Source organism: Apodemus sylvaticus, chromosome 5 (genome assembly GCF_947179515.1).
Source record: "Apodemus sylvaticus chromosome 5, mApoSyl1.1, whole genome shotgun sequence".
In the NCBI taxonomy this organism is placed as follows: Eukaryota; Metazoa; Chordata; class Mammalia; order Rodentia; family Muridae; genus Apodemus; species Apodemus sylvaticus.
Window position 1 is genome coordinate 75134254 of NC_067476.1, and position 12806 is coordinate 75147059.

General features: G+C 52.9%; 1 protein-coding gene across 1 annotated transcript in view; it reads left to right on the forward strand.

Moving 5' to 3' along the window:
* The first annotated feature begins 6413 nt into the window (after positions 1–6413).
* The window catches only part of Alx4 (ALX homeobox 4), a 34713-nt gene continuing 28320 nt past the window's right edge, over positions 6414–12806 (forward strand). Inside the window, exon 1 of the mRNA XM_052181377.1 lies at positions 6414–6846. Within this exon, the coding sequence (XP_052037337.1) occupies positions 6414–6846 (433 nt within the window). The remainder of the gene's footprint in view (positions 6847–12806) is intronic.

The following is a 12806-nucleotide window of genomic DNA, read 5'->3' on the forward strand; positions in this document are numbered from 1 at the left end:
CGGCTATGTGGCAGCGTGGCTATGTGGCAGCGTGGCGTGCCCTTGACTTTGAAAGAGAACATCCCTTCCAGGTACACATCCTAGCAGTCAGCTGGGTGAGTAGACCACTCTGCAAAGTGAAGAGGGAAGTGTAAACTCCTTTCTGAGGAGACAGAAGACTTTGGAGTTTAGAAAGAGTCCTGCTTTGTCCCAAGGGGCCAGCTCTGCCCTTGACTGGAGATCTCAACCTTCCGGGAGCAAAGATTTTCTTGGAAACTCCAGTGATCTCTGAGACCAGAGCTCTTAAGGATGTAGGTAGGTCTCTCAGGTCTCTGGCCGAGAACAACCTTCTCCCTCCTCTCTGAGGCTGCCATGTCTCCAAGTGAAAAATGGGTTCTCATCTGCCCTCCCAAGGCCAAGCAGTGCAGCAAAGACAGGTCTACCTACCCATTGCCCAAAACCCAGTTGTCCCTAGGAAATCATACAAAACTTCATTTTGGTCTCCGGGTGCCTGGGCGACGTGTGTCCTGCATCCTCCTTGGGGAGGAAAAAGCACTAGGGACTGCAGTCTGAACACCTCTAGGCCAGTGGTTGGCTAACACACATTGGGAAATCACTTGTGGATTTAATCATATTCTCAGAGGGAGGCTCCAGTTGGCATAATGTTCATAGCATGAACAGACTTTCACTCCATAGCCCTATGGCCCTGCTTCCAACAACATGCCTCTGAAGTTAGTGATCCTGTGGCAGAACGGAAATCCATTTTTCACAAGCTTTGGGCTTTCAGAGAGATTCCTTGATCCAGTCCAGACCATACCTCTTAGCCCAGCTCTGCCCAGCCAGAGGGTAGGAATAGGGCTCCATTGTGCATCTGAGCTACATCTTAAAGGGAACCTGACTGCCTGGAATAGCCCCTGATACCCCGAGCACCCAGAATAGAAAGTTAAGTGGCAGAGAACAATATAAATGGGTGTTTGGAGCTAGCTCAGTTTTAAACCTCGACTGCTGCATGCAGGTTTGGACGTCTTCAACATGAGGAAAGCTTGTGTGCTGCTGGCATCTGAAGCTTGTGAGGTGAAAAGATGCCCTTGGCTCTTCTGAGTGACCTACAATGTTAAGCACAGTATGGGGAGAGGGAGGCCAAGGTCTCTTTGGGGGCAAGTTTAGAGTGCTTCATAGCTACAGATATGGAATCATTAAGCATCTCAGTTCCAGTGAGGGTTCCAGGGTACTGGGCAAGCAATTCCTTGTTCCTGGGACTTTACTAAGCCAGGCAGCTGCCAACTTGTTCAGAGTCTTCTCTTACTGGTCAGCAGAGCCTTCTCTTACTGGTCAGTGCCTAGGGGACATCACTGCTTCCCAGCTCTGTGCAGAAACCTGGTGCTCTGTCCAGGTGCAGAGAGCTTTGGTGGCACCCTGCCTCTTTCTGTCATAGTTGTGTTGTGGTCGGCCAGATTTGGGGCCAGGAGATGGTTGCAGGGGGGCAGGGAGCAGGGATGGCTGCAGGGGCAGAACTGGAGAGGAGAGGTGAGGTGACCGTCTCAGTCAGCAGGTGAAATGTATTCCGAATCCCCATCCACTTTCATCCACTTCCGGTGGGAGACTCTCTGGGTCAGCAGACCAGACCTGGGTTGATATGCGGTCCCAGGCCTATGGGGCGGGAGTCAGGAGGAGACTCCGGGTTGTCACTTCTGCCTCATTTCTGACTCTGGGTACTAGGAGCATTTCCTAGAGTCCTGGCAGTCTGGAAGAGCTGGGGCCTCTCTGCCTGTCCTACCTTCCCAGGGCTCATCTCCAGAAACCAGCCCGCTGCTGGAATCCCAATTTCGAATTCAAAATCCTCTAATTGAGCGACTGAACACCTCGCTCCTCTGCACTGCTGTTACCTATTGCTCTGACTATCAGAGATTTGATCACCAAAGATGGTCTCCAAGATTTTTGTAAGTCCCTTAACCTTTTGTTAGCTGTGTACCTTAACACCTTCTACCATCCAAGTGTCCACAATGTCCTCCTGCAGCTCCAAATTCTGAGAAACTTCATAGACTTCCCCCAGTCTTTCACAGAACTGCAGTTCCCACCAAGTTGGGAAGCCTCCTTTGACTCAGATGGAAGCCAGAATTGTGACAGTCAGGTGACTTCACCTGGCTGGACAGTGGCCCCTAAGCTGGGGCTACAGAGTCTCTCCCATGGGTCCACTGTCTGAGCAGCCAAGCAGTGGGAAACTAAAGAAGTGGTGGCAGCGTAACCCAAAGTGAGCCAGAATCTGCCCTTCCCTTTGAAAGATGGAAGAGACTGCTTTTCCTGGATCAGGGAGCCTCTAACCAGCTCAGCTCTCCCTCTCACACACACCAGCCCCACCAGCTCCAACTCTGAAGAACAACCCAACAATCTGCATCTGTTCACTCGCTTGCCCAGTGGTCCGTTCAATAGAGCATGGTGTGCCGGGTACCACACTCAGCACAGAGGAGCCAGTGGTCCTGGACTCCCATTCTACGGAAAGACGGACAACAAACAGACGGACAACAAACAGTCCATGTACACAGGAAATCATGTCAGGAGCTTTCCAGGAAGGGAACCTCATGCTAGAGTTGAGGGAGAAAGATTGTCTCTCCCTTCTCATGCACAGTGTGCCCTGTCCTGCGCAAGACCAAGCTGCTACCTGGAAGAGATGGGCAGCTGGAGCACGTGCTGCGGAGGTGAGAGCCTCAAGCACAGGCCGGCACGGTTCCTGCTGCAGAGAAAAGGGTGTGTGTGCTGAAGAGACACAACCTGGCATGTTAAGGGACCTCAGGAGAACTACAGAGCAACCCAGGATGGTGGGTTCCCATCTGTGAGAGAAATACTCCATCGAGGAGCAGAGGCCAGAGTCAGAGCCAGCCTCCACGGCTTCCACACGACCAGAAGGCTCCAAGCGTGCCATGATCTCTCGGTGATGGTGCTTAGGCTTTCCAATGGGGCGATCAAGATGGCTAGATGTACGGATGGGTGGATAAGTGAGCGAGCAGAGAGAGAGGAAGCAGCTTTCCCGGGAGTGAGGAGAGTTCCGAAAGAGGGATCCATGGAGGCTTGCAGGAAGGTTCCTGGTGGTTCCCTCAAAGGACTTACCCAAAACAGCATCACACACTCAGACTAATGCATGGACACTTTCCCACCTCGACAAGCTCTGCCTTCTTTGCATATCTATCTGTGATTGCATAGCTGTGACTGAAACAGTTGAAGGCCTTCAGGGTGAGATTCCAAATTAAATGCCAGGATGCTGGAATACTCATGGTTCAAATTCCTAGGCAGACACCAGAAGGTTGAAGGAGGTGGCCCAAAGTTCAGGACCTTCAGTGGGATGCATGCTGAATACCCCAGGGTCCAAGGGAGACAGCCACATTGTGCAATTGTTACTGGCTCCCACACCACTGTTGAAATTCCTTGTTCACATCCCTCCCTCCCTAAGCCAGGAAATGGATAGGAGTGGGAAGATGGCAGTCAGCATCTGGATGCCTGAGGGCAGCTTCTGCGCTCCAGGGACCACTGTCACTCCTACTTGCTTGGAACTCCTGGGCAAAAACAGTCGTAACGCCTCTGGAAACTGCAGGACGTTTTCATTCATTTGTCCAACACACAGTTTATGAGTATTTGTGCTGTGCCAAGACCTGTGGTGCACAAGACAGGCCTGGTCCCTGTTTTAAGAGAACTTACTGTTCTGGGGCTGGAATAGAGGGGAGTCCAGCCCAGAAAAGGCTGTCCTGCTATTAAGTTTTGACACTTGATTTTGGAAAGAGGAGCCAGCTGAGCAGGCAACTGGATGTCCTCCGCTAAAGGAAACCATGGGTTCCTGGAATGCTGCTGCTGTGCTGGAAGGGCGGGCGGGCGGGCGGCCTGGATGAGAGTTCCTCAGCCCCAACTCTAATACTTCATTCTATGAATGCTTGTGGAGCACCAGAACCAGGAGGCTACTCGGCAGGAAGCACCTACTGGTAGAGCTCTGAGCAGGAATAGTGGTTAAGTACCCCTAAGGTCAGGAACAGTAAGGAGGCAGGTGGGTGTTTAAACCCTGGCTGACAGGACATGGGGTTCAGGGCTGAGCTCTAAATCATGAGCCAGACAAGAACACAAGAGTGAGAGAAGATAAGCCACCTATGAGACGCCCAGGTGGGAGGACTCCACAGGTTCTAGGACTGAAGGAAACTTCAACCAGACAGAAACATTTGGGGTGATGTCAGATTTATCTACCCTTTTGCTATCTGAAAGTGAACCATGATTCAGAGTTTGGGGGACTCAGTCTATCCATAGCAAAATAGTTATGCTAAGACAATCACATGAGGTCAAATTGATGTGGCATCTGGCACAAGAGGCATTCAATAAACATGAGATTCTCGGGTGGTTAAGGTCTGTTGGCCAGAGAGACACAGGTTTCTGACCAGTCATGGGGGGATGGGTGCCACAGCGGTCCAGCGCCCCTGGCTCTGAGGAATATCTTTATTAACGAGCACTTCAAGGTAAGCCAGCGATGAAAACCAGATGTGGGATCCCGCAGTCTGCTTTGAGTAAGGACCGGGAGATAACAAGGGGTGGAGGGGTGTGGGAGCAGAGATAGGTGAGATTGGAGGTAGATGCAAGTCTCTTATTTCTCCGCTTCAAGTGCACAGTGGGCATCCCATCTTTTGCTCAGAGCGTTCAGGGGCTCCCTACCTCCAACCTGCACCAGGAGAGATGCGCTAAAGGATCTCCCACCTGAGCTCTTCTGCAGCTGGAAGCCAGTGAGTTAGCTTTGAGGTCCCCATTGTTGACCTTGGCTTCAACTCACCAAGTCCACACCGAGGGAGCCTCCTGCAGGGCTCCGATGAGGAACACTTGATGCCTCCGTGTCCCTTCATACTGTGTGATTTTAGACCGTGTGTCTTCACCTCTCGGAGCCGGAGCCCCGGTGTGCTCACAGGAAAATGGCAGAGTCCAACCTCTTTCTGTTGTGAGCTGCTCCCTGATGTGTAGTCCAGCCCAGGATCTTCTGATGGGCGGTGAGGGTTCTTTCCCTTGGTTATGTGAAGATCCAGATGTCCACATAAATGCACACCATGGGTGTAGTGATACGTACCTGTCACCCCAACACTCTGGGGACAGAAACAAGATCCTGAGGTCCAAGCTAGCCTGAGCTAACCAGTAAGACCCTGTTTCAAAAATCAACAAAATTTGAGCCTTTTATTTTACAATGGGGGTGTGTGAGTGGATGGGTGGGCTTGGTGGAGAGAGAGCCTGACTTCCCCCACCAGGTGACAGAGCTAAGTATTCTGCCAGGAGGGCCAGGAAGGACTTCTCTTAAGGCTCCATTTTCAACCTGACTTTAAGGGTGGGGCGGCCATACAAGAGGCCAGAGTTCTCAGTCTGAGAATGGGAACCGGAACCAAGGTGCTTGGCTCCAGAACTTGAAGCCAGGCCAGTCTAGGGCCCCTCCAGTGACTGAACGAATGCATATCTCACGGCATCCAAGCCCAGAGTCCTTCCTTACAGGGCAAAGAAACGGTTAAAGCCAAAGTGGTGATTCCGGACCAGTTTGAGATCTGTTGTGTGTGAATTACTGGGAAGAACCAGGAATGGGGAGGAGGGATTGAAAACCCCAGCAAAGGTCCTGGCAGGCAGCCCCCCAGCCCCCCTCATCCCCCCTGCTCTGCCAAGTTCACCAAGAAGCATTCAAAGGATTCACTAGGCCAGCGGCTCATCTGACTCCGAAAGTCAAAACCTCTTACAGTTCCTTAACCTGTCAATAAAATTTACATTCTCTCATACCCTAGACCCCAGCTGAAACCGTGCATCAAATTGCAGCCCAGCTTCGGAAGCCAAGAGATGGCTGCACCTCCCCAATCCAGCCTAAAAACCAAAAGGCCCCGAGGCTTCTCCGGGTCGAATCGCCTCTAGCCAGTGAGTGGCATCTCTAGCAAGAGGAAAGGAGGGGCCGGGGAAGGGAGGAAGGAGCGCTGGGAGAGGAGGGGAGGGAGGAGGGGAGCAGGAAGGAGCAAGTCAGGGGGAAAAAAAAACACTTTTTTTTTCTGCTTCAAAACCTTAAGAGGGTTTGAGAGATCTGGTGAACTTTCCGAAGCATCCGAATCTTTTTACGAAGCTCTTAGTTCTTTCTCAGGGACAGCTGTGGGGAGCGAGGGGGTGGGGGAGAGAAAGAGAAGAGGCGAGCAAGAGAAAGAGGAGGGAGAGAAAGGAAGAGAGGAGAGAGGGGGAGAGAGGAAGAGAGAGGAGAGAGGGAGGGAAGGAGAGAGAGAGAGAGAGAGAGAGAGAGAGAGAGAGAGAGAGAGAGAGAGAGAGAGAGCGAGCTCAGGCCGGCGCAGAGAACTGCCACCGCCTCCTTGCCTCCCCAACTCCCAGCCAAGGCGCGCGGTGGCGTCCTCGCGCCCTCGCCGGCGCCCCCGCCCGCCCGTCGCCCGCGCAGGCCAGGCATGAACGCTGAGACTTGCGTCTCTTACTGCGAGTCGCCGGCCGCTGCCATGGACGCCTACTACAGCCCGGTGTCGCAGAGCCGGGAAGGTTCGTCGCCTTTTAGGGGATTCCCAGGAGGCGACAAGTTCGGTACAACTTTTCTGTCGGCCGCGGCCAAAGGACAGGGATTCGGGGACGCCAAGAGCCGGGCCCGCTACGGCGGCGCGGGGCAGCAGGACCTGGCGGCACCGCTGGAGAGCAGCGCCGGGGCGCGGGGATCCTTTAACAAGTTCCAGCCGCAGCCGCCCACCCCGCAGCCGCCGCCCGCGCCGCCCGCGCCGCCTGCGCATCTCTACTTGCAGAGGGGCGCCTGCAAAACGCCCCCGGACGGCAGCCTCAAGCTCCAGGAGGGCAGCGGCGGCCACAACGCGGCCTTGCAGGTCCCCTGCTACGGTGAGTGCACGTGCGGGACCCCGGGCCCGGGGACCCCAGAGTGAGCGGCTTCGCGAATCCCCAAACTCGTTGGGCTGGAGGGAGGCTGGAGAAACTCCTGGGTCTGTCCGGAGGACAGATGCTTCGAGGGCGTCCCTGCGTCCTGCTGCGACCCCAGCCCCGGCCCGGGGCCCCGGAGCAGAACACTCTGGCTTCCCGGGTTTTTTCCTCTATTCGTTAAAAGCTCTTGCTTTGCGCTGCCCCGCGGGACCCGATTTGAAGCCGATACTTCGTTCGGGTTCTGGGAGGGCGGATGCTAGAAGCTTCTCCCGCTGCATTCAGCGCGCGGCTCCGCGGCTGCCGAGGCTTCGCTCTCCCGCCCCGGCAGGCTCCGCGCACCGCAGGTAAGAAGCTGCAGGTGCCGAGCGCGACAGGGAGTCTTGAGCATAGACTGCCGGGTCTGCATTAGAAGCCGCGATACCGCGTCGTGTCGCGAAGCTCCTGCCGGTCTGTGTCCAGAGAACCAGGCGCCCCAGAAAACCTGAGTCCTGGCCAGGAGTGCGGACCGCATAGAGGACCGTGGCCAGCCCGTCTGCGATGTCTAGAAGTAGCCTGTATCGCACAGTCTAGTACTCAACGGGTGGGAAAGTAGTAATTCTGAGATGCAGCCAGCACAGAACTGTGGGAAGAAGGAAAAAGCTGGCTCCTGGTTTGGGCCCACAAGGAACCCTGATCGAGATGACCTAAATGACCTCCAAGCCCCCTTGAAGTAGTTGCGGGGTTCAGGCCGGAGTCCTTGGTGCTCCCATTAGTGTTACCATTGTAGACTCGACAACTGATCAAATGAGTTAGGAAACCAAAACCATTCAAGCGCCTCAACTTTCTCTTTTCTCACAGCACTCGTGTTAGAGAACCCATAACTCAAAGAAGGGAGAAAGACCTTCTTCCCAAGGCCTTTGTCTTTGGGCTGGGCCCTAGTGAGGTGGGCTGGTTCTTGACAAGCCAGGACTCTGGCTGTCCCACTCCTTGGTAGGATACAGAGGCACTAAGCCTGGGGGACACGGGTGAGACATGGTAGAGACCTTGGTGTCCAGAATAACCCAGGAACACAGCCCAAGCGTTTAGTGTGCGTGCAAACAGGCGCTTCCATATTGAGCTTAATCTCAGATAGGGCTGCAGTGAGCTTCTGGGGCACTGTAGACATAATCACCTTTTAACCTAAACTTGAATTACACACACACACACACACACACACACACACACAACTTTATTGACCCTCATGGTCACCTAGCAAATGCATACATTCATGTGGCTTCAAAAAAAGCTACAAACCTTCAAACTGACAGGGCAGGGCTAAAAGCAGATCTAGAAAGTTCTGCTGGCCTTTCCGGACTACCACCACCTTTCTCTCCACCTCTGGCTGGAATGGGGTCAGCTCTACACGGGCACTCCTTCCCTGCCCAGCCCTGTCACTCGTGACTCAGGTGAGGGCAGCAGGCAGGCTCTGAGACCCGCAGAAGTAACCATGGAGGGACAGGTGGTTAGCTGATTTCTCCCCCACCCCTACACACACACACACACACACACACACACACACACACACACACTGTATTTTCATAGTTTAAAGAAATCCATTAGCATGATTTCAGAGGAGGCCCAGATATTAGTCAAAAATAATCAAACTGCTCTCGAGATCTTGGTGAGAAAGACGTCTTAGGGCCTCCTCCCTGAGGTAAGAAAGAAGACTGGGCCCTTGACTGTCTTATGGGGACCTTCAGGATAGGATAGGCGTTGTATCACCTGCATTCGCCCCATATGGCCAAGAAAAGGAGCAGGCTACTTGACCTGGAACTGCCCCTAACCCACAGAGTGACCCCAGTATGAGTAACTCTACTAAATTCCTATTTCCTCATTGATACCAGGGCAGTAAAGAGAGGTCGTAAATGCCAGTTCCCTCCCCCATGCAGCCCTCCTCCCCCATCTTCCCTCCCCTTCGTTCCCTTGCTGCTGGAAACCTCCAATTCTGAAGACTCGGCCAACTCCTGCCCTTGCTGGGACAGATCATAGAGGGCAGGTTGGGAGGAAAGTCATCCCGGAACCTACCAAAATGAGGCTGCGATGCTGCCTAGAATAGAGGCAGTGCTACAGGAAACGGCCAACAAAGGCCAAATCACTGTCCCTGTCCTCTCTCAATACTAAAGGAGCTATCCCATCCACACAGGATGAGGCACATTGAGTCCAAGAGAAGCAGAAGCAAGAGTCTGGCCCTTTAGGAAATAACAGGGAGGTCTGTGGAGTTGGAGCGCTAACCTATAAGTAAGCTGGGAAACCAAGCCCGGCATTTGAGAATTGACAACAATTCTCTAACGCATTATATGGGTGTCGGGGCTCCGGGAAAAATCCTGAGATGTCCCCCCAGGAGCTTGGTAAAGCTCCGAGGTAGAGATGGACATAGGAAGAGGCCTGACTTCCGCCGGCGGCTGGGGATCTTCAGCACTCGCCCATCAATTTTTGCAATTTCCACTAGCTGAGTCCGGACCTTAGAGAAGTTCCAAGGGGAGGGGAGCCTCGGAAACTTCACCCTCAGAATTACTCTGAGATCCCTTGGGAGGAAGGCACAGGCCTTGGGGGGTTGGGGGCAGGGTGCACTAAGGCTCAGCGGAGAGAGTGCAGGCCAGGCCCGAGTTTCGGAGATTCCTGAGTTGGAGGTAAGGGAGAGTTCCTCGCGGCTTCAGGCGTCCTTACAGGATCTCGAACCTCAGGTGCCCCACCTTTATTTACTCAGGGCAAAGCGAACACAGAGCCATACGCGTTTTTTTTTTTAAGAAAGGGCCCCATGGAGAAGGCCTGGCCCACTGCAATCTAGAACCCGCCAGGCTCCCTGCGGTCCTTCAGCTTTCAAAAGTTCTGGTGCGCTCTCAAGGCGGCGGGGTGAGCGCCGCCGGAAAGTGCTCAACGGGTAAAGACTGATTGCGGTGCTAGAAAAAACCAGGACTGGGCGTTCGCTCCGCAACCCTCCTCCTGCAGCCTTGCGGGTACCTCTGAGGTTGCGACTCAGCTGGGCAAGGCCCTGCCACCTCCCCTTTCGCTTTCGATTCGGTGCATGCAGGTTTTCGTTGAACGCAATTTGGGACCTCCAACAGCCCGTCCGGAAGGCAGCGCCCTGGGCGCCCAGGTCTCAGAGCGCTAGCCGGCGTGGCGCCGCCGAAGGGCATGTTCTGATTTTTCGAATTAGACGAAATGTTAAACTCTAGAGGTATTTCTCTACACACACACACACACACACACACCAGCACAAACACAACTCGCGAATAATGTCTCTTGCTTGATTTAGCCAAGAAATAGGAATCTTTTGTAAATCCTCCTACCCCTAAAGATGGAGAACGGAGGTGTAGGAGGACAGGGAGAGCAGCCTAAATCAATCCTCGGGCCTTTGAGAGAGGATTAAGTCTCTTCATGAAGGCAGAGATCCCCGCCAGTTTTAGAGGGAATGCTGGGAAAGAATAGCTTTTGATTTTTTTTTACTTTGTTAATTTCCATAGCCCCCAGCCTGCTCCAATGATCCAGGACTAAAGACGCGTTCTTAACTAGAGAAACAGAAGACTTGTATTAAAAGTCTAATATTATTTTGAAATCAATGGATTCGGCATAAATTTTTCTTTAATTTACACTTAGTGAGATTCAAAGTCTTAGTGGAAAAGTCTGGAAAACGGATAGGGAGTGGCTCAAGTATGGCCCTATGGCCCTATAGGTGTTGAATACGCTCATGAAAACTTTTGAGCGGAAAAAACCCTCTGTGTGTGTGTGTGTGTGTGTGTGTGTGTGTGTGAGAGAGAGAGAGAGAGAGAGAGAGAGAGAGAGAGAGAGAGAGAGAGAGAGAGAATTAAGACATTTTCAGGAAAAAAAATTCGAAGCACCGGGGGACCCCATTATGTTTTTCATAGCAGTATGTCAAGGGTAACCTTGTAACTCCCCTGGCTTTTGTGTAGTGCTGACCCTGAAACAAAGCTATAAACAGCTATGCTAGAACCTTCCCTGCTGTCCTGGAGCCATCAAAGCCTTCAGTTGCCCTTGAGGTTCCAGACGCGGGTGGAAAACAAATTCTGACACTCTGCATTGAATCTTGCTCTCTACATTGAATCTTGCTAACGTCCTATAGGGCTTTGGTTTCTAGTGGGAATTAGACAGACTTTTCTGGAGTGCCTTAATTCCGTCTGAGGGCCAGTTTCTTCTTGAAGTGCTGCTTTGCTTCAGTGTCAGGCTGAAACGGAAAACCTCCGTTGCAGGTGGGAGGGAAGAGAGGTTGGCTTCTGTGCCTGTTTGAACCGGGTTGGTTCTGGTGTGATGCCCCCGCACCTCAGTGCCCGAGGCAGCAGGCAGGAAGAATTCGAGAAAGCTAATTTCCCGAGCCTCCGGCCGGCCTTGATGAGGCACATGGTGGTTTGTACTAACAGTGGTGAGAACTAATACAAAGATTGGGTGAGTAGGAAAGTAAGTACTTAGGAAAGAAAAAAAAATTCTGGAAAGGAGATCTAGGGCTCCTGGTTCTCCTGAGTCCTAATCTTGAATTCTTCTTGCTCAGGAAGCCTGAGAGAAAGTGTAAGCGCGGTCTTGGGGTTGGGTCATACATTCGGTCTAGTGTTGGCTTCTAGGTGCCATTGCCCGTTCACTGTTCGCTGACAACCGCGGGCTATGCTCCACGCTCAGCATAGCTTGAGATTGTGAAGTCTCACCGAAGAAGAGTCTGGGATGGTCATCAGATTGGGAAACCACGCCAGTTCTTGCTCGGGCCCTGGCTATAACTAGATGGTGATTCTCTCTAACGAAGTCAGAGTGGAAATCAACGGTGACCCCTTGTTTAGGTGCTAAGAGCCACCAGCTCAGCACCACCAGATAACTGAGGTTCAGCAAGGGGATCCAGCAGCCTTTAACCAGTTTTTTTTCCTGAGACCAGTAGAGAGACAACAATTCTCTGTTATAATTGTGTGAATGACTGACACCCGCATCTCCATTAAAGGTGCTTCAGTTAGTTAATCTTTTAGAGGTGTGGAGTAGCCTGGGGCAGACAACCCTTGAGCTCTAGGGAAATAGGAAGCCAGTCTTCCCAGAAAGGCTACAAAAGCTAAGTCGGGTTCAGAAGCTTTCTGAAGCGGTGGCCCTTCAGGAGAGTGTGCTCCCAGTCGCATTGGACGCCTCCATTCTGTTCCCAGCAATTCTGTAACTTTAGGGAAGACCCTTTTCTTCCTCACACCCACTCTCAACCTTCAGCACCAAGGAAGAGAGAGGGAAGGGGAAATAGTTAAACCCGGCTCAGATATTTGCAAAAGGTCGATCAGAGGAACGAGGGGCAGCTGCTCCCCTGCGGCTGGTGGAATAGCTTCAGTTTCTCCTTGAGAGGCAAGCTGGCGGGTCGGTCGCACCCAGAGTATTTCTGGAGAAGTGGGAGCCTTGAGGGTGTTTAGTGCCACTGCCTGTCCTTGAGACCTTGCGTGTGCTAGGGAACTCACAGTTCCTGGAGCCGCGGTGTGTTTGGAATAGTAAGGGAAGCCACTGCGTGCCTGCCTGCCGCACTCACGGATTCATAAGGCGGATTCTCTCTGTGGGGGAAGAGTCTCCTCCTGAATGAGGAGCCCATGCACTTTCTAGAAGGCGGGGCCAGGATCCCGTGCTGCCTAGACCGAGATCCACAAGGACCTGGAGTCCACGGAAGGCTTGAGTGCGTGTACAAACTGTTCTCCTGCATGGCCTTAGAGGAAGTCCTCTCTGCTCCTGGCTTCTAATTTAACACAGAAACAGAGAGATCTGTAGACTATGCAAAGATTGTCTAAGAGGGTCTGTGCTAGGGGGGGGCCTCTTCTGCTTTCCCACCCCCACGCTTTCCCACCCCCACGCATTTTTGCCTCGGAGGAGTCCAGATAGAGAGAGAGGGCAGAAAAGTCTTTCCTGGAAGCAGAGACCTGTCCAGAATGATCAGCAGCCCC